Below are 24,675 nucleotides of genomic sequence, written 5' to 3' on the forward strand. Positions count from 1 at the left end.
AATATGCAATACTGGCAGGAGCAAAAGCCAAGGTGTTCTTCTGAGCAATAGCTATTCCAGCCACAGGGAGCTGGGACAGGTGTTTAAATTAGCATTAAAACAGTATGCCTTCCTTCCTCACCCTGACTTGATAACTAAAGAAACACTAATTCATCAGCAGAGAGATAAAGAACTTCCCTCACAAGGAAGTTGCCACAAGGCCCCTCCTTCCCCCTCTCCTCCTAACCTGCGATACAGGATATTTCACATCTTTGAGCCCAGGAAAAGGCTGTACTGTTGTTTGGTATTATCTGACATAAGGCTCAGAGAATTGAATATACCTTGATAGATGAAGCTTAATTTCTCTCTCTGTACATTGATTTTTCTGTGTGGAACAGAGATGACAATCAACAAGAAATTGTAAATTTGCAGACTGGAAGACTCTGCAGGTTTTGTGTGGTTTTTAACTGCTTATGTTTGAAATTTAATAACATCCCTTTAGGAATAAGGGGCTTTTGCTGAGTAAACAGCCATTATAGGCTACTTTTTCTGTACTGAAGCAGACAGAATTAGAACAAGAAATTTCTATTTTATTAACAGTAATTCATACGAATTCCACCACTTGGACCAGTGTTTATTTTCTGTTAATAAAAATCAGTTTTGACAAAAGTCCGATTCCATTTTCTTACCACCTGCATCTTTTATCTTCCCTGCTCTACTGCAAGTGGCTGAAGACGCAATAAGTTAGATGGGAATGTGTAAGTGACAACAAGTGAAGGGACACGAGAAAGGCTCAGTACCAGCCAGCCACTATTGCCACTACTGTAACATCATACAAAATATTTACCAAATTGAGGAATAAAAACTACATGCAGAAGAACAGACAGGCTGCTTGATATCCAGTAAATACCCAACCGGTGCTTGCAAAGGAGGTTTCCACCATGGTTGATGTGCTGTAACACTCAGCCTACAGAAGCCAAGATGACATCTACAGACGTTTCTTCTTTGCTTCTAACCGTCACCTGCATGGTCACACCATCTCCTAGCGCAAGCCTGGACCTTACCAGCACATCGCAGCCGCCTCTGTATACACCTGGGGACAAAGCAACATTTAAGTGATTACTCTTAAGAGAGGCTCAGTGATCTAGTCCTAACCCAGGAGCCAACAACCTGGTGAGGGCAAGATAGAGTCACTCTATGGCCAGTTGCAGAGAAGGAGGAAACAACAAGAAAAAACAAACAAACAAATAACCCAACCCCCCTAAGCTCTTGAGGCCAAGGCTGAAGATAACAGATACTGTCCTAATTAAACAGTCAGCAAGGGCTGCCAGAGGGCTAGGCTGAGTTAAATAGGTAGGAACCAGAAAATGGGTAGCTGAAGCTCATGTCCAGTTGGAGAAGGCAATGCATATTGTAATTCTGCTCAGTGCCCCTGCTGTTAAAGGAGGAATAGCCCTCCTGTGCTTCTGTTAGAGCGCTTGGAAGTAGCACTCCTGGAGGCAATTCGGATCACATGACTAGAGCCACCTCCAGTCCCACTTCAGCATCACTACGCAGACAGACCTGGAGTTACCAATTCTTCCCCCTGACATAAACTGAGATGCAACTCTTCTGTCAGACCACTGTGTGCCATGCTTATTGCAGTTTTGCTCTACCAACTGCAATAAAGTTTTGTAGAGCGCTTCCAGGGATTGCCCAGTGCTGTAAGCCTGGAGCACAGTCACCGAACAAGAAGGTGTGGGTACTGCAGGCCAATTCAGGATATGTCTTTAGTGACAGGAACTGGAAAACAAGATGGTCCTAGGAACCCACTTTTGAGATAAAAACTGGCAAGGAATTTAGTTAGGTGTCTGCTCTGGAAGTTCTTTATTCAAAGGATTCACTACCATTCCCATAGGTAAAATACCTCCATCCTGAGAGACACAGAGCCTAGCCTGAGTACACCCACAACAGCAGGCTCCAAATTAGCACCAGCTGCATTCAACTCACTGGTTTGCTTCAGCTTCTTATAGAGAAAAAAAGTTGTCTATACAAGAGCAGAATCTCCTAACCCATTTCCCTTCATTTAGTAAAAATCTGTGGGGACATGGAAACATCGAGTTCAATAGCATGAATACTTACCAGCTAAGTAGAGCGTGTGAGAATTTTTGTTCTCTGGCACTTTATCTGATCTCTCACAGGGCTGCATGCCCAAGAACTTGATGATGTTATTGACAGCTTCTGCATTCAGAGAGTGAAGAAAAAAAAAAAAATACTTCCAGGTTGGTGTCAAGCTTTCTGTGAGAACTAGTTTGCAATTAAAGAACATTCTCTAAGCACCCATGTGGCTTAACCATTTCCATTCATTATCTTGGCTGCAGCCATCTTGCCATGTCCCTTCTGCTGTCTTAACAGCCATGAATGCACCCCTTGCTTCAGACAGCCTCGAGCAAGAGAGTACTGCCAAACTTCCACTCACTATAATCCCAACATTGCAACACAAAGCTGGGACATAACATCACATGGGAAGGCACCAAATTCTCCTCCTACCGCACTAAATATGTCTCCAGCATGGCAGATTTACTGGGATTACTATGTGGGTCACCAATAAACAAGGAGAGATCATCTCACCATCAAGGGTTTTAATCGAACTAAGTGCAAAGGTTTCTTCTTTCTCAAAGTCATCTCCCACTTCTTCCCATGCAGCTGCAAAGTTAGGCTTTAAAACTTTCTGAATGTGATCAGACACAGTCACCTCCAAATCTTCCAACTGATAAAAAGGCAAAGGAGATTTTCAGCTGCTGGTTACAGAAACGATACTAATCTTAGAAAGGAAAAGAAAGACAAAGCAGCATTTTGCCAAGACAACTCTGTCGTGCTTGGCTTTAATTTCAGGAGAAGCATAATAGTATCTAAAAAGCAGAAGGGAAAACAGTATTTATGGTGGCCACCTGTAAAGCTTAAAAACATTGACATAAAAACATCAGAGATACTAAAAGAGAGCAGAAACCAGGGCAATCGCTTTGTGGGTCAAAGCCCATTCTAGCCCTTACTGGGCATCTGAAGAAAGAGACTTTCTCAGAATCCAGAAGGAGCCTTTACATCCTCCAAACACAAAAGGCAGGTGATTTCCTGAGATCTGATTTGTATTTCCATGATTGATAACAGGAACACAAACAGAACTGCAAATGCTTGGGGTGGAAAAACTGGGCCACAGTCCTGAAAACACACAATGTAAGTTATTCCTTCCTTCCTGTCTGTCCCCACAAATCCTACCTCCATAGGATACTAAAGCTAAAATAACTTTTGGCAGAAGCAAGGTTTTGGGGAAGGATCTAAAGGTACAAGCTACAGTATTTTGGAAACAGTGTTTCAGGCAGGCCAGCCCGTCTACTGGCTTCAGATCTGAAAGGAAACTGTCAACCCAATGGCCACGTGTATTGAGAACTGGTGACAAAGGAAAAAAAAAAAAAAAATAAAAAAAATCAGTCCTGAGCTTACCACATATTCGTCATCATAGCCATCTTCTTCTGGCACGCCTGTGTTTGGGTCACAGTCTCGAACAATGAACTTCATTGTGCAACTGAAAGTACAAGCAACTGGGGAGGACAAGAAAAGCCTGTATAGGTTAGTGGTGCAGTTTCTTCTGCTTGAGCCCTTGCTTCCAAAAAAGGGACTGGAAAGAACGTGCGTTAGCTTTGCCCAGGAAAATACATGGTTGTAGTCAAAGCAATTTTCAACTTCACATAAAATTTCCCCCAGACTCTAAGCTGAAGGCCAAGAGGATCTCAGGGGAGGAGTATGCCAGGGCCACAGTGTAACAAGCACGGGTTCACAGACTCATTGCTGCAGTGCGATCCAGTCAGCATTGGCTACCAGGAGAAACTCTGCAAGGGTTTGTGACAAGTGGATTATGATCCAAACCCACAGTTCAAGGAATTCAGACTTGTTTTAATCTTCTCTAGTATTAAGACAATAATGGAGAAATCTACCCCACTGATGAGCCGAGTCATGTTAAACCAACTGCAAATCCAATGGAGTTTCTTTTAAGTGTGAATAGTAACAGCAAGAAAGGGAAGTTTTTATACCCAAGAAAATCTCTCATTCCTAAATTTCATAGTCTTTTCTAATTCCCTAAAGAGTGGAAAAATTGCATTAGCCAGGTATGTAGAGGACCAAACTACCAGTCTTTTTTTTTTTTTCTTCCTACAGGCTGCCCAGGGAGGTTGTGGAGTCCCCTTCCCTGGAGATTTTCAAGACCCGCCTGGATGCGGTCCTGAGTAATGTGCTCCAGGCAATCCTGCTTTAGCAGGGGAGTTGGACTAGATGATCTCTAGAGGTCCCTTCCAACTCTGAAAATTCTGTGATTCTATTTTCCTTTTACTGATTCTGTTCCTGACTACTACCAACAAACACCCGTGTTTTTAAAGGTGGTCCTTTCATTGACTTCAGATAATAATTTTTTCTTCCTGTATTACCTGCATAGTCTCTAATCCCCTTGAACATCCCATTTTAATCATCCAATACCACTGATTAGTTAAAGTGTATACTATCTTGTAAAAAGTGTGTATACTATTTTGCACAAAGACAGGTTTTACATAAAAACCAGCACGTGCGACACATGGGAAGAACAGTACTAGAACCTCAGTATGTGCTCACCAAATCCCACACCATAAATATTTTATTATCTGTTCTCCAAAAAGTTCATTTGAGGGATTTGTCATACAGAACTACTCCCTCCCAGTGGTTACCTGCAGTGGGGTCATCCCGGGGAATCTGGACGAGGGTGTAACACATGCCTGGCTGGTTGTAAGCCAGGTTGGGTGCTGGGATGCAACAGATCACGTCGTAAGCGTCTGACGGCTCCATCTGCACTGTGACTCTCTCTAACAGCTGATCATTTAATGTGTTTGTGCAATCAAACTGCAGAAGAATAAGTTGAAAATTACTTCAGCATAGAAGAAACGTTTCTAATCAATGATTTTTTTTCCCCAAATCAGCTACAATACTCCACAGCATACAGCAGACACCCCGTATCTTTGATCAAGCCTGCCATTCTCACTAAACAGCTTTTCTCTGTGATTTTACTAGAATTCTTTAACAGATGGGATCATAACTCCCATCCTTTTTTGACTCTTGAGGCAGGCAGCACACACCCTCTTAACTCTACCTTGCAACTCTCTAAAGAGAGAAGCTGTCCTCTCCAAAGCACAGCAACACTGTTTATGCTACATCCAAGCACACAACTTCTTTCACCTGGAAAACGATGTGATTTGTGAACACGTGTTTAATACAACGAACAAAATACTCCGTTTCTGCTTCTGTGAGCTGCACTGGTTCTGAAGACTTGAATAACGGACCCAAGTTTTTAAACTCTGGAATGGCTGCCAGTTGTTCTGCATGGAAGGGAAAAGAAGATGACAGACGCTTAGTGACAGACTCATTCATCGCTCCCGCCTGACCTGTGGCAATCCTCCCTACACTTCAAGCGCTGGAGACCCACTCATACCTTGGAATATATCCTGACGGGAAGGAGCAACTTTCTCCGGCTTGCTTGTCACTAGGGCAATCTCTGTGCAGAAAAAAGCAAAGACATTGTGCCATCAACTACACCATGCAGGAGGTTTAAATGCCTTTATATCTCCACTAAAAATTCCTTAACCTGTGGCGTTTCAGACGTTCTGCTGCAGACCATTACCAGCCTGGTTCCTCACACTGAAATATTTTTTCTTCTAGGCAATGTTGGATTTTAAGGAGAGGAGAGGAGAGATATTGGAATAATGATGAAGAAACCACACTTTAGTCCAGAACAGCCAGAGAAAAAAAAAAAAAAAATAGCTGGAAGAAGAAGGGGGGGAAAAAACCCCAAACTTTTTAAGAAAAAGTTATGCAAAGTCAGAAGTTGTGCAAGATCACAGAAGAAAGCCAGTAAAGTGACTAAGTGCTTCTGGATTGTACTTTTTTTTTTTTTCCAACCATCTATGAACTAGTAAATCCTAATGATGTACAAACTCCTCTCTGATAACAAGATTAGCAGAACAAATAATGACATTCTTGCCAACCTACATTCCTTCGGAAGAGGCATTGTCCGAAGCCAGCGACACTGTGACCTGTACAGCATTCAGCAGGGCACCTCTGCTCTTGACCTGACCCTACTAGGACAGCAGCCAGTTTACAGACATCAAGTATCATTATGGCAGCCTGAATACTTATAGCCTTGCCTACAGCCCACTTAAACGAAACTTGAGTGTTACCTGCTTTCTGTTCAAAGGTTGGTGCAGTAGCCAGTGGAACTGTTTTCATATCAAAAGGTTTGTCAGAAGGCTCCAGTGTATATTGGTGCAGAGCTTTCTCCATCCCAGGAACAGAGACAGTCAACCCTGCAAAGCAGAAGCAGCACAGGCAGAAAATTTCAGGTTTTAATAGCAGGAACTGTCAGAGGCCTACAGGCACTACGATACAGGGTTCGCAAATTAAGAGCATGAATTTTGGATTGCCCACTGCACCAAAAACAACAAGATGCCAGAGTCAGACTGCCAAAACTTCTGTCTCAGTTACCTCCCTTTTGAGATATAAACAAGGAAGATTATTTGAAGAGCTATTCTCTGTAGCCATTGGCTCAGGCTGCAGAGAAAAACGGAGTAATCTAGAGTTTACAGCTAGATATATATGTTTTGGACTTTGGTTAATGAAAAACTGGCAAAAGCACTTTCTTTTCTCAGTAAACACAAAATACAAGCTAAGTACTTCAAGCTACTGGATAGATAAAAAAAAACTGCCCTGAAGATGACACAGAAAGTTGCTATTTCAGAGGGTACTGCAGTCTAAACAGTTTACTCAAAAAAAAGTCCTCTTACAATAGTCTTAAAAATATGTTGAATGCTCTGCTTGCATGAACTTTCAACTACAGACCATAAAACATTTTTATAGCCATCCCTGGCAACAAGATGTGTCATCCTCATTTTGTAATGGAGAAAATGGAACAAAGGTTAAGAAACTTGTCCCAAGTGAAGACAGAGACAATGATGAAAAAAGCCCAAGCCATACTCCTGCTCCATTTCCTAGACAGTCCTTCCTGTATTTTGCTAGATCTGCCATTCTTAGTCAGCACAAGTACTTCACAGCAACGTGCTAAGGCCAGAAAAACCACACAGTTGTGTCCTTTTGAGTTATTCTGCTCCAAGTTACATTATAGAAAACTATTCTTACAGCAGTGAAGCCCACCCATGATACAGAATATGAAACAACAGTTCAGTCTTCTTTCCTTTCTATCACTGACCGTTAAAGATATAGGCAGCATTCAGTGCTATTTGCCTCTGTTGCAGTACATTCAAGTAGAACGTTGCTCTGTCCCGAACTTCATCATCACTGTCCATCATGCACCTGTTTTGAGGAACAAGAGGACAGCAGTGAGCCAGCTCAGGCCATCATGAGAGCTCAGCTAAAAATGGCACTGATCAGATTGGACTCAATCCTGCAATGAGAGTCTGAACTCTCTCAGTGGATGTGCAAATTATGAAAAAAGTGTTCATACAATAGAGTAGTTGAAGTTCAACTTGAAGTTTATATGCCAAGTGTCACATCAGAAAATTAAGATTAAAGGAGACATGTACGTGAATTGTTAACACTATGCACACTAGCTAGATTATAAAATATGCACCTGCATTCTATGGCTAATAATTCTGAATGGGCACCATGTGGTTACCCCCAACCTTTTTTTTTTTTTTTCTCTTTAACAGCATTCTTTCACAATAGAACAAAAGCAGGAGAAATAAACAGACTACAAAAATAAACATGGTAAAGCTGCTTTCTATTTCAGACTGGAAAGTTTTTCAAATATAGCAGGTGTTTTTTAAAAAGAGATTCTCTCTCCGTCCTGGCAACTTCCCTCCCTCCTCACACTGCTCAAGTCACTTCTTGCAGTTGTAACCTACATTGAGGTTGTTTTCTGCCTGAACTGCTTCATAATATGAATTATCCCTCACACCACAGAAGCCAGACATGCCATGGGTTTACACTATAGTGCCATACAACTGAAGAACATGACATTTACAGTACAGACAATTTAAGGAGCCTGAGTGGTTTTAACAAGAGACACAAACCTGTGAAATGGGAACACCTGAGACGTCTACTCTGCCATGGAAATATATTCTTTTGCTTCAAGGGATGCAAAACCCACACATATACTAAACCACTGTAGATTTATTACCCACTGCAGAATGTTCTCAGACCAGATTACTATCATGTATTTTCATGACTAATCACATTTTTCATTTGCTTATCTCCAACAGTGCTATGCTCTCTCCCAGCCAAGAAGGAAAGAAGGAAGACAGCCATCTGCTAACTCCTCTACTGGTACATCGTGATAACTCTAGTGCAAGTTCTGACCTTGCTTCTTCTGTGGAGCCAGACCACCCAGTGTCACCAACAAGCTCAGCACATACACAGCACAACCATACCCACTCACCTCTGCAAAAGCACCAAGATGCTCGGAAGAAGATTCTCATTCTGGGCACCAAACTTTGCTAGCGCACTTACAGCAGCTAGAGAAGAAAACAGGGAGACATCAGAGGTGCTCAAGCTATACGCAAACACATTCTCACAGTCACGATTCAAAGCACTGTGTGTACTAAGCAGTACTACACAGTGCTTTCACTACACAGGTTTTCACTTCCACACCATAAACCTTTTAGTGTTATGGAAAAACTAAACTATTTCCATATTTACAAATGGTAATGATTTCACGTCAGGGAATAACAGAACAAGATCAGCTTAGCAGCCCTGCAACTCCGTTCTCAGAGAACTCTCTAACAGATAAAATTAGTTCAAGCTTCACAACTCATTGCAGTTGTTGGGCCCTCTGCCATTAGCTGTAGCTCACATCCCCAGATAAATCTGTTTCTCACACACAGGGGTGACGTGGGTCCAGTGGTGACCAGGGTCAAACTGCATCCAGTGACTTTGCAAGAAGCTGAAACCCCTCAGCAACCACTTAGAGCTGCCTGCGCAAACTAGTTTAATTTCAGCCTAGCATTGGCTTGAAGAAATTCCACATACAGAAAGAAGACAAAGCTCTGTAAGGAAGTACAAGCTTTATGGCCTTGGTGGTTAAAAAAGAATCCATATTTTTACAATGACAGTTTCTATACAGTGTATGGTCTCTGGAGATGCGCTCTTCATGTGCTCCCAGGACACAATTAGGAGACTGTGGCCAAAAGCACTGACACTAAAAATTAAATGCAGTCTGGACCATGCTGTATTTGTGAGCTCATTTTGCTTCCTCTCTCCCAGCAGTACTTCCCTCTTCTAACATGCAGGACATCAAGCTGATGCTGATATCCCTCCAATGCCAAGTCCCAAGTGTGAAAAGAGGCTGAATGCTCTAAAGGGTTTGTTGTAAAAGCTCTGCAGGAAGGAAGCATCAGTCTGCAACATGCTTCCAAGGAGGCATCCCTACCTTGTAGAGGGGAAATTTCCATATAAAAAGATGATAGTCTGTAGCAGACAATTATGCTTCTTAGGGAAGTAGCAGCACCCCCTCCTTATGCATTACCTCTTAACTTTTGGGAGACATTCAAAGAAGGGACTAGAAGCTAATTGCTTATGTTCTGCAAAGCAGGAGGACCAAGTGCTGATGCTAAGATGATATGAGGAGTTCAAACACACTGCAGGATAAAAATCACTTTCACAGCTGATGCACATAAGAGCTAGCTCTTCACAGTGCCTGTGCAGTAACCATTGCCTCCCACCCCCAAACCCAGTTTCAGCCCTGAGATTTCTAGAAGAGCTCACACTTGAAACCATCAAGCACTTGAGCTGAACTTACCAGCCCTCACAGCCTCGTTCTCCAGCACCACCCTGTTGAATATGAAGCGGATGTACTTGGACGGGGATGGTGTCCTTGGCCCCTCTTTCCCCAGAAGGTGCAGGATCTTTGTGGCTAGGACAGTGTGTTCGCAGTCTTCAATGAACTCGCAGAGGTGAGCCAAGCCCGATTCCTTACTCTCAGGATTCTCCTCAATGATGCTGATTATACAGTCCACAATGGCTCGCTTGTACTCAAAGCCACCCTGGGAAAGGAAAATCAAGGACACTGACCTGGCAGGCAGAGCTCAGACCGCAATGCTGCTCTGTTTCCCTCACGCTTCAACTGCTTCTTTCCATTCAGAAAAAAAATAAGCATTTGCACATAAAGAGAAAAGAGAAGGCGGGCTGGATAACCTAACAGGATCTTCCCAGTTGCCCCAACCCATTAAAGACACATCACCTGAACATCTCTTCAGATCAGTTTTTGATGTACCAGCTCTAATTCATAACCACATTTCAGACAAGTCTGACCCATGAGATAAACAAGGCCTTGGTAGTCAGTCAGGCCCCATCATTGCTGTGTACCCACTACTTCAGACAGAAGAGACCCTTTGTACTATTTATCAGAGCTACCAGCAAATAACTACACAAAAAAAGTTTCAAACATACATCATCCCTGAGCATATTGGAGAGGAAGGTCATCATGACGCTGTGTTTCCGAGGGTATTTCTGGCACAAAGCACTGATAGCCTGTACTACAACTACCTGCAAAACAACAGAGAAGGATGTTAATCATGTGCATTTACTTATGAAAAATATAGGCTTCTCACTATCTCAAGTTGTCAACTTGATAGATTAAATTCACATACAAGAAGCATAAAAATCAGGCAGTGGACTCTCAGCATAAGTGTGTTAGCAACTGTCTGCTAGCATGCTGCAACACCTGGCAATTTAGGATGGACTACAGTAATTCAAAGGCTTCCCCTCACTTTCTGTGCCCAGCGATGATCCTGACTTAATTTCAGCTTAACTAGTTACATTTTTGTCATTAAAACTGCAAAGAGTTTTAAATTTAATACTTATTTCATTTTCTCATAAAAACAAGAACTTAAGACCACTGTACACTAGCAGACAATGACATGTAGAGACATGCTATGCTCCTCAAGGCAACTCCATGATGTAAAAGGGACGGGTACAAGTGAACTACCATCCTTAACCAAGTTATTACCTGAGTTTATAGTGACTAAACTCGACAAATTAGTGTGAACTGCAAATTTCTACCTATTTCCTAACTACGTATCAGACCGCCATGATATAGACTCAATCAGAACAGTTAAGAAACCCTCTTCCTCTCCAAAGAGGCAACCAGAAGGCAGTACAAGGTTTTGCAGGATACTGCACAGAAGCCAGGAATCCACCAAACAACACAATGACACTTATCCTTTCCTGGAGCGGTGGGAGGAAATGACACAGGATATTTAAGTTGGAAAGCAGAGGACTATGCCTTCTGAATTTCACGCTGGCTTTGCTCTATTAGATTAAGTCACTGAAGGATTAACAAATGAGAAAAGCTTCATAATAACAAGAATGGGAGAAAAACCTGCAGCTGGAAAGAGCAGAGGCCTCCAATGCCACACCTTAAACTCATCTGATATTTCTGACACGAAGGAAGAGATCTGTTTCATGAGCCTGTCTACACTGCTCTCACTGCCCGTCTTCAGCAGGGTGGTGATGGCGAGGGTAGCAATACTGCGGTTGGAGTCAGTGATGAGGTTTTCCAGGTCGAGGTTGCAGGCAGTGACTGCAGAAGGATGCTTCATGGCCACCTGTAAAGAATGCAATTCCAAATTATATGGGAGCAATAACATCCTACAATTCAAAGCTTTCAAGGGGCAAGGATTAAAGCCCTTCTGTTTTAGGGTTTTTTGGGTTGTTGTTGGCTTGGGTTTTTTTGGGTTTGGTTTTTTTGTTTGTTTGTTTTCTCTTTCTTCCAAGCACTGCTCTGTTCCACAAGTATTGCAACTAAACCTACATCATATGACTGCTGGCAGGATGCAATAAAAGCTCAGGTTCTTTTTTTTCAGCATTTCAAATGAACTCCTCTAAATGTAAGCTACAGCTCATGGGTTTGACAGTCACAAACTGCTTCTGTTGCCGTGCGCAGCTTTGAAATCAGAATGTTATTTCCTTCACACACATCCTATTCAAAGTATTAAATATCTGGGACTCCACTTCCTTACAGCTGAGAGCTCACAAGTTATCAAACTACAGCTCCTTATAGCCCTGTGGTCCAGAAATGAGCAAACATAACTTGTGTGCAGAAAAGATTTCTGTCACACCAGGAGATTTGGCATGGAAAAACCAATTCTCCAACATGGAGTATTTCCAAATACAGTAATCACAAGAACAGTCGCTCTACTTTAGGCAATACATCATCAGGCACTGAAGCCTGGCTTCCTCTGATGTTCAGAGATTTATGCTTATTTAGAGGTTTTGGAAGCACTCACTTTATTAAGGGTCCGTACAGCTGCGTATCTCAAGACAGGTTTGGGAGAACTACAGAAAAGCTGCAGCACTGAAAATAAAAAAAAAAAAAAAAAAAAAAAATCAAGAGAAGTAACTAACAACAAAATGTTACAGAGTAGAGAGTGTTTAACAAACACCAGGTCCAAATACTGCAACTCTAGGCACCAGCAGTGCCTGGGGAGCAGAAGATGAGAGCCCTCATGACCATACCAGGTGAGGAAAGGGAAATTGACTTGTGCCAGCACTTTGATATTGAGAGGTGCAAATAGTTTAGTTGGAAATCACCACAGCAGAAAAACAGAAGAAAGGGAATATAGAGAAAAGTCTAATGTATCCACATTCAACTACATGCTGATAAATGTTCATGCAGCTCTATTCATAATTTATCACTAGCTTCACAAGCAAGTTAGAAATAACCTCCTGTTTTTCATCTTATATCAAAAATAGGTGGTTTGTGTAGTTGTCGGTGGCACATCTCCTCTACTTTCCCTCCCTCCCACTCCAACTTCCCACAGCTGGAAAAAGGCAAACATCATGCTGTGCTACTTCTAGTGCCGATTCCCTAAAACTTTGGATGAAACGGGAAAAAAGCCTCAAGCTGCTTCTCATCCAAAAGCCCTCTATCTTGGGGATAGAAAACCCCCAAGAATTAGAAAACTCAGGTTTTGAGTGCAGTATTTTAGTTATACTGTACTGTCTCTGATGTGCTTCATCACCCTTTCTTTCAGCTGCATCGGTGGTACAAAGGATTCTACGACCAACCTGAAACAGCCGGTGCCAGCTCCCTGGCTGTGCAGTTTGGGAGATGGATGATTGCAGAAGCAGCTTCGTAAATAACCATTTCATGCTTATTCCGCAGACAGCTCTCAATGAAGTCAAACAGTGGACTTTCATGGCTACGAAGAGAAAACATTTCACAGCATGATGCTGAATTTCATACAAACCACCGATACCACATTTCTGAGAACTTGTCAGAAACCACAGCTAACACACTGGCTTTCAGGTTTCCTACACCGCCATATTGCTCAACTCATACTTGAGTTCTAAACTTTCTCTTTACTGTTATTCTATTCATCTTTACATTATCTTCTTCAAGCTCAAAATGCTGCACTCTAGAAATATGTATTTTATTATTAATCATGTATCACACACGACTAACAAAAATTTCCATTGAGAGAAGAATTTCATCAGGAGGTGAATTTCTCGGGTAACTATACCCTCCCCTGCTAGTGCAAGATCAGAATAAGACACATCCTTTTATTTATATCCCCACAGCATAGGTAGAACCTTATCGCATTTGAAATGCATCTAACTAGACAAAGTACAAAATCTCTCCAGAGATTATTCTGCAGTTTTAATCCCACTCCCAGCTAAGTTTTGGTGGTACAGTACCAAAACAAAAGTCTAAACCCCGCCACACAACTGCCACACATACTCACACTCAGTTCACCCTAGCATTCTCCTTCTACCTGCATTTTATTTTTAACACTAGAGTTCTCTCCATCTGTGTGTAGATTTCCACAAACTTTAACAGATTTCCTCACTACTGTTTACCTCAAACTATAATTAGTTTTGTAATTCACATGCTGCCTCTCACTCACCCCTCTTCAGATTCCTTCAAGAGTTTGCTTGCAATTCGGATCAGCATGCAGTACGCAAACTGGGATTTCAGTCCAGACTTAGTGAACTTATTCAGCATCTTGGAAACTGCAAGGCGATCGTTTTTCCTCAGGTGATAGAGCAGCCCCAAAGCATGGTACTAGAAAATTAGAAACAGAGGTGTGCAGGTATTGAATACACATTGCAGTTGGAAAAGTCAGACTGTAAGGCATAAAAGAGAGCTAATAGCCGTTTCCTAGCAGAAATACCTTGTAACCTCAAATGATCCAAGTTTCCCGATAAATTACAAAGATCTACAGTATTTCCTTCCCCTTTCCGTGCACCATAAGACAACCTCAACATATTTCAGAAGATCAAAAGTTCCATGAAATTAGTTTACTCCCTTTTCTCCCCATTAAATGTCAGAACTTCAAAGGCTTCACCTTACTAAATTATACTGCACAATAGCACTTCCCTTTCTAGTATACTCAACATCCAGGATACCTCAAATGACAGCTGAGGTTACAAAAATCCTCAAGGCATTTATGGTCAAAGTACAAAGGAACATTTCTAGCTGCTTGCAAAGTTGTTTTAGGTATGGTTTTTGGGTTTTTTTCCCCATAAAAATTCAAAGTAAGGTTTAAGGAAGCTGCTAACTGGGCAAGAACACAGCTGATTTTACAGATTTGTTTCCAATTGTTCGTCTGGAACACTGACTGAACATGCAGAATACTCATTTGCACAACTGTTTGGAATATTTGTGCAAAGATTTTGCTAATATGGATATCTTACTGATATTTGGGCTAATATCTGTGGTCCTGGAGCAACTGGCAAATTCTCTGAAGGCCAAGACAAGAGATGCTGGTGTTTTGGGAGGTAGTGAGATAATTTCTTGAGCTTTCTGTAAACTCGATTCAAAACACTTCTGCAACAACTACTGTGAAACAGTCACGGGCATCCCAGCTATCAGAAGGTTAGCAGGGAAAGGACAGAGGACTGCACTAAAGACCCAACTCTTAATTAAGAATCTTGCACTGGGATCATGGAGAAGCTTGTGATTTTTTGAAACGTTTGAGTTGTTTCCCTCAAATCACAATTCTTGTTTTTAAAAGAATAAGGGGAAAAGGAAAATCAAGTTACTTTTTCTATGGTTATCTCAAAAACTCACAGGATACCATTAAAACCCTGTAGTGCGTTTAGAGCTTCCCAGGGCAACCACCCTCAAACATACCTGCACCATGATGTTGTCACTAGAAGCTGCTTCTTGAGCTTCGTTGATCCACCGTTTGACTACGTCATAACTGATCTTCATCATATGCTGGAAGAAGCCACAAATTCAGACTGCAGATAAACTAACATTAGAAGCACAGTGAAGTACTATAAGCCTTGTTTTCAGCTTTTAAGTTTAAAGAGTTTGAAACAATCTAGGGCTTTGTTGCGTACTACAGGCAACAAAGAATAACTCCCAAATACGTAGTTTGTATGGATGCACTTATTTAGATAAAAAGTAACTGAGAGAGTTTTTGTTTATGTTCAAATAGGACAGACGACAATGCTGTGACAATCCATCTGCCTACAGTTAGTCCAGCAGGAAGACTTCAGTTGTCAGTATTAACACAGGTTTGTTTACACTCTCAGGGTCCTAACACAGGCTCCACTCCACCCCATCAGCTGGAGCTCTTACTTCCTGCTCTGCCTTCTTGATTTAACAATGCAGCCAGTCTCTTTATCCTATGCACCTATAAACCACTGTTTTTCTTACATCTCAGTCTCAGACTACCACACTTTCACTTGTATTCTCCTCTAAGAAAAATATTAACTTAATGAGATCTTTTCCAGCCTCTTCTCCTAACCAAGGGAGAGGAAAACAGTGAACTTCCTTGATCTTGCCCTCCCACTACGCATTAGCAAAAATAATCTTGAATTGCAGTTTTATCAGGGCAGCAATTTCATGGATTTGTTTTTTGCAGAGCACAAAGCGGACTGCTTTTATTGACTGTTACAGAATTCATACTCTTTTGCAGTCATCAATGGTAGTTCTTCCACAGAACAGAACAGGTTGTTTCTGCTTACTCTAACCAAACTGATAAGCACGTTCACGGTCATCAGTGTGCTTGACTTTTCAAAATAGACAAGGCCCCTTCCCAGAGAAATTAATGTTCTACACTAACTACATAGAGAGATGACTGAGCACTTTGCACTTAAAGTTATTAAAATTGACATACTCTAAAGCAAGAGAACATCAAGGAGGGGAGTTTGAGAAGACAAAGTCTGCTTGAGACAAAGGAAATTCTGTTGCTACTATTTTTTGTTTATTTTCCAGCAAGGAGATGGGGAAGAGTCATATCAAAAGAAAAAGGACATGAAGAAAGAACAAAACAAAGGCCAGGCAGAGCTACACATAGAACAGACTGGCCTTCCTAGCTACAACACAATGATTTACAATAATCTACTGATGTACTTACTAAGGAAGACACCAGTGCAGAACTAGACACACTGGGGACTTTGTCCACAATGGCTTGCTTCATGTACCTCTCAATGGCTTGTAACATCGTGCCCTATGAAAGGGAAAAAGAAAAGCATTGATACTTTGGAGGCAGAGCATAAAAGCAGTATAAGGAAAAAATATATGCACAGTGCATTCAAAAGGCCCTCAAAAAAAGAAATCTTGAACTAATTCTGAAAACGTATAGTTTGGCAAGGGAGATGAGAGTATCAACTTCCCAGTCCTGAAGGTTCAGTGACAGGAGCAAAGTCTACAGCAAAGCAAGCTCAGATCAGAAACCAGAGCTCCAAAGCTTCTGTTCTCTAACTTCGTGTTTACAGTGCTACACCTCCACAGAGTTCCTCACATCTGCAGAAGGCTTCAGAGCAGTTCTCCCTAAAGCCACAGTTCTATTACTACTATAATACACCCTGCAAGACAGTAGTTTTTCCATTTTAAATACACCCATCATCTCTCCCACAACAGCGATGTACTTACATCAGTGATCCTGCAGAGTGCTCTGATGGCTGGGCCTCGGTATACATCTTCCTTCCCTGTCATGTCTTTGGTCAAACTAAAATAATCAAATACACGCTGTGAACACTCCTTTAATATCTCGATGTCTTCACCTCATCCCATTTAGCTGTTCTTCAGCTGTCACCACATAACTGCTAAGCTCTAGTATTGGCTAGAAATAACTTCTTAATAAGTAGCTATTTGAAAATTAGTAACATCAGATTCTGTGGAAATATAGAACATTACAAAATGCATACTCCATCATATTGCTTTGCCATAGGCCTGGTTTATTTAGCTCAGCCATTCTCCTTCTTAGTGTTGCTCTTTTTTCTACTACATGAAATTTGGTTTAGATCAAAATTTAGTCTGCTGAACAGCTTAAAAAAATATATAAAATAAAACAATTACTTGGCACATGCCACAGATGCAATTTTTGCTCTCGCAACAACTGTAACATCTATTCTGTACTCAAAAAAATTGATAGTTCATTTGTCGGACTGAACTGACTTTGCTCTGCTTTCCCCTAACTGCTCTGACAGCAAAGTGAAACAGAAGTCACAGCTTAAGTTTTCACAAAACCATTAAGCACCAATAATTTAAAAAACCAACCAAGAAAACAAACTAGCAACTGACTGAAACTGTAGACGACCCTCTTGCTTGTTTAGAAAAGCGTAACAACACAGTAGGAAGAAATTAACATTTCCTATGGTGACACATACTTTGTATCATGGAACAATTTGTTTTCCCTTGCTGTATCCTTTATAAAGCATAACCACAGAAAGCCAGAGCCACTAAAACAAACGCATTAGGATGCAGCTACTTGTTTCAGAGCTCTGATACTGTGTTTTCTGTAGGTTCTACTACCTGCTTGTCACAATGATGACGTCCTCAGAAATATTGGCCATCTCTTTGATAGTAAGATAACACATTCTTCTAAGGGTTTGCTGTAAAAGTGTATTGCAGAAAATCATTAAACCCAGTGCGAATTATGAGTAAACACTTCATAGAAGTTTTAAAAGTTAAACACACTTAACAAGTTAAATATTTATCTTCCCCACGTCTATATAAAGTCATAAACAGACAAGTAAAAAACACGTTTGACAACTGTGTAACAGTCTTACTCCCTGTTATCAAACAAACCAGGTGAAGAGTAAGAGGCATATATTTTGTAAAATGATGACTAAAAAGAAAAAAAATCCACATTAATTATGAAAGAAATGATACATCATGTCTCTATGCAGAAGCCTCACAATTATCAGTTAAAAGCTTTAAAAACAGCATCCTCTGATTTATTTGTTATTGTAAGAGAAAAATAAAAATACACACAGAGCACTGACACTTTAATTCTTTGAAAGCAAATGACACATTTACACTAAAAATAACCCCTACTTTCTAAAATGTGGGTATGGGAAAAGTCTCAAACAATCTGTACTGCTAAAATTTTCATTCCATCTTTTAACAGTCACGCATGCAACCTTCCTCAGCCAAATCTCTAAAAACCTGAACAGCCAGTTCATTTTTAACAAAAGCTAATGAGACTCATCACATGAAGCTCCTCTGAGTTCTTACACTCTCTGCAGAAGAGATCAGAGAAGGACTTTACATTGGGGAAAGTCCAAAGTTTAAGCCAGCATTTTTAGGGTGTTCTTATCCCTTGACTCCATGCTGATTCACGAACAGAGCAAGTTGTCCTACAGAATTGTGGCATTTGGTCTACAGGCAACTTTTAAATTCTATTTTGAGTTAAGCAAATGAGGATTATTTGCAAGTGTAAGAAACAGTCCTAAAATTACACTGATTTGTATATTAAGGCTTTCTGTCATTATTCACATTCTTTACAACAGTTAAGTCAACCCAGAAAAACACTCCACCACCAAAAACAACCTGCAAAAGTAACCGTATGTTATTATTTAGTCATTTGTTTCCAAACCATGAATTGCCTTCATAAGTACTTTGGTGCAGAGCTTATTCTCTGAAGTACTTGCGTCAATCTCCTCCCACCTCCCAATATCCCACTGTTTTGTAATTACTGCAAATCCAGACAAAACCAGGGAGGCAGCAAGTGGTAAACACTAAGTACTTACATCATTAGATTGAAATAATCTGGTCATTGCAAAAAAAGCTTCTGTGGCTTCAGTGGTTCCAAAGTGTTCACCCTGAAAATAGCATAAAAGCAGCGAGAGAAAACACACCATTATTATCTAGCCGCCTCCACCTTTCAGCTCCTACCTATAATACCTACTCACACATGAAAAATCTTTTCTGTGAAGACTTTTTCTTGCGTGAGAAACAATCCCTCCCCCACTTTGTGTTTCCTGGGGAGTACATGCCAAGTTTACCACTATTATCTGCTTGGTTTTAATATAAATGCCGTGCACAGTGGTACAGCCATGGAATAGTTTGTCAAGTAGCCTGTCTTCCCTCTTTTGATATTAGCGTGTCAGCAGCTGGGTTTGGATTGTGCTTGTTAACCAGAAGGATTCCCTTGCTTAAAAGGGATCTGCTTAAAGATGACTGGTGCCAATTAAGACTGAACAGCATAGGTCCCTCCTAACTGATGTTAAACTCTATGTTAAATAGATGTCATCTCCAATCACGTTGAGGAACAGGAAGTTATTGGAAGTGGTCAACATGGATTTACCAAGGGTAAATCGTGCTTGACCAATCTGATAGCTTTCTATGATGTTATAACTGGTTGGCTGGATGAGGGGAAAGTCGTGGATGTCATCTACCTTGACTTTAGCAAGGCTTTTGACACTGTCTCCCATGACATCCTTATTAGGAAGCTGAGGAAGTATGGGCTAGATGAGGCGACAGTGAGGTGGATTGAGAGTTGGCTGCGGGACAGGACTCAGAGGGTTGTGATCAGCGGCACAGAGTCTAGTTGGAGGCCTGTAACCAGTGGTGTCCCCCAGGGGTCAATACTCGGTCCTATTTTGTTTAATATATTCATTAATGACCTGGATGAGGGGACAGAGTGTATCCTCAGCAAGTTTGCTGATGATACCAAACTGGGTGGGGTGGCTGACACCCCAGAGGGCTGTGCTGCCATCCAGCGTGACCTGGACAGGCTGGAGAGCTGGGCAGAGAAGAACCTAATGAGGTTCAACAAAACCAAGTGCAAGGTCCTGCACCTGGGGAGGAAGAATGCTAGGCACCAGTACAGGTTAGGGGCTTACCTGCTGGGAGATAGCTTGGAGGAGAAGGATCTGGGGGTTGTGGTAGACAGTAAATTATCCATGGCCCAGCAATGTGCCCTTGTCGCCAAAAAGGCCAATGGAATCCTGGGCTGCATAGGGAAGAGTGTGGCCAGTAGGTCGAGGGAGGTCATTCTCCCCCTCTACTCGGCACTGGTGAGGCCACAACTGGAATACTGTGTCCAGTTTTGGGCTCCCCAGTTCAAGAGGGACAGGGAACTGCTGGAGCGAGTCCAGCGAAGGGCAACTAAGATGATTAAGGGCTTGGAGCACCTCCCTTATGAGGAAAGGCTGAGAGAGCTGGGACTCTTTAGCCTGGAGAAGAGAAGGCTGAGGGGAGACCTGATTATGGCATACAAGTATCTAAAGGGTGGGTTGAAGAAGGATGGAGCCAGGCTCTTTTCATTGGTTCCAAGTGACAGGACGAGGGGCAATGGGCACAAGTTAGAACACAGGAAGTTCCGTTCAAATACACGGAAACAGTTCTTTACGGTTCGGGTGACAGAGCACTGGAACAGGCTGCCCAGGGAGGTTGTGGAGTCCCCTTCCCTGGAGATTTTCAAGACCCGCCTGGATGCAGTCCTGAGAAATGTGCTCTAGGCAATCCTGCTTTAGCAGGAGAGTTGGACTAGATGATCTCTAGAGGTCCCTTCCAACTCTGATAATTCTGTGATTCTGTGATTCTGTGAAATACTGCCTGACATGCAGGAAACCTGATCTATGTGGACACCTAAAGAAAATTGCCTTCCGCCCAAACAGAAAGACACCTTCCACTTCAACAATTCCTTGCCTAAATTCTTACCTCACCTCTGTTATTCTTGTCCTATTCCTTGTTACTACCTCTTCTCTCTAGTAACAAGCGATAGGACAACAGGAAGTGGCCTAAAGTTATACTAGGGTAGGTTTAGATCAGATATTAGGAAAAAGTTCTTCACAGAAAGGGTTGTTAAGCACTGGAACAGGCTGCCCAGGGAAGTGGTGGAGTCGCCGTCCCTTGAGGTATTTAGAAGATGGGTAGAGGTGGTGCTGAGGGATACGGTTTAGTTGTGGGCTTGGCAGTGTTAGGTTGACGGTTGGACTTGATCTTAAAGTTCCCTTCCAACCTAGATGATTCTATGATTTTATGATTCCTACTTTAGCTTGGCAAACACAAGTGGCTCTTTAATTGCACCGTGCTGTGGTGAACGCAGACCAAACAGCAGCTCTCACTTGGCACTCAGAGAAAAGTCTTAAAAGCCTCAGTGACACATATCTCACCTCAGTGGCAAAATTGGAGGTGACAACATAATATTACAGCGTAAACACTCCACCTTTTATTGCCTTTAAAAGCTACCTCCCAAGTCTGACAGGAAGAGGTATAAAACTTTCACACTGAAAGTTATCAGACATTAGCTTCAGGAATATTCATTCTGGCTAGGAAGAAACGATAACAGTTACCTGGTTCAGCAAGTAAAGGATCTTGGTAAGGATGTGCAGGCATCTTCGCGGATTTATAGGGGTCTCATTAAAGATACGTGCCTACAAACACAGCATAAATACTGTATTACACTGTAACCCAAAAATAATAATTTCTCTTTCACCATAAAAAGTAAAGCAATTTGTTTTCAACCACGTAGCTTGTAACTTTTTTCATTCTAAAAATGTGCCCCAACGAGCATATTCCTGTCATTCAGCTCATGCACGTTTAGTTTGTTGGATGGGCAGCAATCTGAACAAATGATAATGACTCAGTTTATCAACTGGAACTAGCAAAAATACTTTAAAATAAAAGCATAACAACTTAATTCTTTCCATAGCACCTGTAGCCCAAGCACTACTTAGCACTAGTTTGTAGGAACACAAAATGGAAATTATGAAGTTCCTACTTACAGCTCTTTGCACCCACCAAAACTCCGCATTATTTAACCGCACGTTCACCTCATCACTTGCATTGTTGGAGTATTATACAAAGAGAAGCAGCAAAACCCCTTACACAGTACATTGAACAAGCACAGGAAAACAGGCAGGTCACCTCTTCAGAAAGAGCACACTGAGATCCTGCATGTCCACATGGAAGGCAGAAGCCACATATAATCTAATTACCATACATAAACCCCTCACAGAGTAAGTTCATGTGTACTTAATTTACATATCCTGTGATTTAGGTTAACTATATGAATTTAGTCATTCACATTTCCCAAGAGCCACACTGTAAAACTGCCTTACGTTGCTAACACTTACTGATCAAAGAGTTAAACAGTATTATATATGATTAGTCATACCTCCTGAAGCACAGCACTCTTCTCCAAATGCTGGAAAGGATTAGAGCCACTACCTGAAGAACAGAAGAGACCTCTCAGTTAGGGAGATGCGCACTCCGCAAATGCCAGTAACTAAAAATAACAGAACTGAATGTGCAGGAACAGACTCTCAAGTTTACAAAAACACCTCAATGCTACAGTGACATTCCTCTTGGAACAACTGATGTTCTCCATCAACAGGTTTGAATCCACTTTCTTAAGCTGCATATTCAGAATTATAGAATAAATGAAGGGGGGAGCAGTTTCAACACATCTGGAGAATAAGGAAGAAGAAAGGTTTTTACTACTAAATTTGTCTTAGTATGCCCTCTACATAAAACTATTTAATCTTTTTTTTCCTAGTCCCCTTATTTTTATTCCTTCAGGCAAAAAAAGCACAGAAGGCATCACGACAGAGCCTGCTAATCAGCATCCAAAATAGAAGTATATTGATTGATCAATGCACCACTAAAACAGGCTACTCAGCAAACTCCAAAAACAGTCTGGCTGCTGCACATCACAAAACCGTTAACACGGTTAACACTGTCTCCACACTGTATCTTCTCAGCCTTTTAACAAACAGCCCAGATCCAGCCGTTGAGAGTAATTAATTTCTTGAAGATGACACTTCTCTGTCAGAAGCATAAAGAGGAGACCAGCCTTCCAATCCATATACACTGCAAAACCACCTCTTAGGGCCACCGTTACAAACACGTTAAAACCCTCTAAACCCTCACTACTGCTTCTAACCTTTTTCATCTAGCAGTAATTTTTCACTTTCAGTTTGTTCGCTCTTCAGTTCTCATAACCCAAGCAGGAGAACGAAACGAACTCAGCTGGGTGCATCTTACGACTCAAGAAGACCTCTGAGCAGCAGCAAGAGAAAACTCAAGACGGCATCAAGTACTACAGGCAACCTGAACTTAATTTCCATACGACTTTACGGAGTGAAAACGTACAGGTGACAACGTACAGGTGACGGCTTCATTCACCGCATCTGTGCCTAATATGATGTTCCCCCTCCCCCCCCGCCCGCCGGATACCTGAACACAGCCGCATCTAACACAGCCCAAACCACACAGTCTGCGTGAGGGGACGGCTGCTGCCACCCCGCTACCAGCCGAAGGAGAAGACCCCGATCAAGCCCTGCAAGCACCGCTCCTCCTTACCACACCAATGGCGGGAGGAGATCACCAGCTCCAGCCCGCCGGGCTGCGGGGAACCGGTTCCCTCCGAGCGCGGCCTCAGGGGCCCGGGGCAGGCCCTGCAGCCCACGGACCAGCCCGAAGGGCCGGGGGAAGCTCCGAGGGAGGCCGGGGCAGCAGAAAGTAGGCAGGGCCTCCTTCCTCAGCAACCGTTACCTCCCTCACCTCAGCGGTCGTTACTGACTCCCTCCCTCACTTCGGCGGCCGTTACAGGCCGAGGCGCGCGCTGGGCACCTAATGACCGCGCCCCTCGGGGCCGTGCCGCCATGCCCGCCCCTGGGCCCGCCCTCGCCTCCCTTCCCGCCGCCACCAGCCGCGTACCGGACTCCTCGTCCTTCTTGTCAAACTTCTTAATCATGTCGCCGCCGGTCGCCCCCCTCCCTTCGAGGTGCACCGCCACGGGAACTCCCGCAGGAAGTCCCGCCTCCCCCCAATCTCTGCCATCTCATTGGGCCGATGCGCTGTCACTCAACCCCCCCGCCGTTAGGGCACCGCTTGTGTCTCCAAGCCACGCCCCCTCTCCCGCAGCTGAGGGGGCGGGGCTTAACCAGGAGGGGGTGCGGGCGTATCTTAAAGGAGCCGCGCCGCCATTTTGTGAGGGGATGCTTAGCTTTCACTGACTGGCAGGCAAACGAACCATCTGATCTCCTTGGAAAAAAAAAAAAAAATACGCATTTCCGCCACTAGCTCCCCTCAGAAGGGGGAGGCAAAGCACCTTTGCCCAAACACTGCGGTATTTCAGCAGTAATGATCTCACTGCTGCGCCCTGAGGAGGCCACTGCTCCCTGCCCCTTTTAAAAATAATAAAGCTAAAAAGGAGCTGTCATAAGTTTTAAATGCCTCAACAAGGTCTTTCTGAAAGATGGGGTGCAAACAGCCTCCTTCATGGTAAGGTAACCCCTCCCCCCAAAAAAAACCCCAGAGATGATACGGATCCCCCATTGCAGCACCATTCCCCACAGCAATGGCTGACCCGTGAGGTAATGGAGGGGTTTATTGGATGGCGGGTGCTGCTGAGCCACTTGGCAATTGTTGCCCGTGCTGGAAGCTGTTGCTGCTGGGCATGGGGCTGGAGAAGGACAGAGAGGGACAAAGGCTCCGGT

General features: G+C 42.6%; 1 protein-coding gene across 1 annotated transcript; it reads right to left on the reverse strand.

Moving 5' to 3' along the window:
* Positions 1 to 599: 599 nt before the first annotated feature.
* Positions 600 to 23,941, reverse strand: COPG2 (COPI coat complex subunit gamma 2). Its single transcript, XM_082486646.1, has 24 exons — positions 23,894 to 23,941; positions 22,350 to 22,402; positions 21,526 to 21,606; positions 18,976 to 19,047; positions 17,756 to 17,835; positions 16,874 to 16,949; positions 16,356 to 16,448; positions 15,122 to 15,208; positions 13,893 to 14,050; positions 13,054 to 13,187; positions 12,273 to 12,340; positions 11,403 to 11,591; positions 10,435 to 10,530; positions 9,785 to 10,028; positions 8,426 to 8,501; positions 7,238 to 7,341; positions 6,213 to 6,338; positions 5,468 to 5,530; positions 5,215 to 5,354; positions 4,710 to 4,881; positions 3,460 to 3,557; positions 2,590 to 2,728; positions 2,101 to 2,199; positions 600 to 1,072 (listed from the first exon to the last, which is right to left on the reverse strand). The coding sequence occupies exons 1-24, from the start codon at positions 23,928 to 23,930 to the stop codon at positions 942 to 944; spliced, it is 2,616 nt and encodes an 871-aa protein (XP_082342772.1). The 5' UTR covers positions 23,931 to 23,941; the 3' UTR covers positions 600 to 941.
* Between the last annotated feature and the right edge of the window lie 734 nt (positions 23,942 to 24,675).

This window comes from Vanellus vanellus, assembly GCF_965231255.1.
Source record: "Vanellus vanellus genome assembly, chromosome: 1".
NCBI classification, from domain to species: domain Eukaryota; kingdom Metazoa; phylum Chordata; class Aves; order Charadriiformes; family Charadriidae; genus Vanellus; species Vanellus vanellus.

What these genes read in the sequence shown, in the direction of transcription:
- COPG2 (XM_082486646.1), bottom strand. Translation starts at nt 23,930, where the DNA reads ATGATTAAGAAGTTTGACAAGAAGGACGAGGAGTCCG. An exon ending in TCCTTTACTTGCTGAACCAG is followed by an intron (nt 19,048 to 21,525) that starts GTAACTGTTATC and finishes TGCTATTTTCAG; the next exon opens with GGTGAACACTTTGGAACCAC. An exon ending in TGCTGCCTATATCTTTAACG is followed by an intron (nt 6,339 to 7,237) that starts GTCAGTGATAGA and finishes TCTGCTTTGCAG; the next exon opens with GGTTGACTGTCTCTGTTCCT.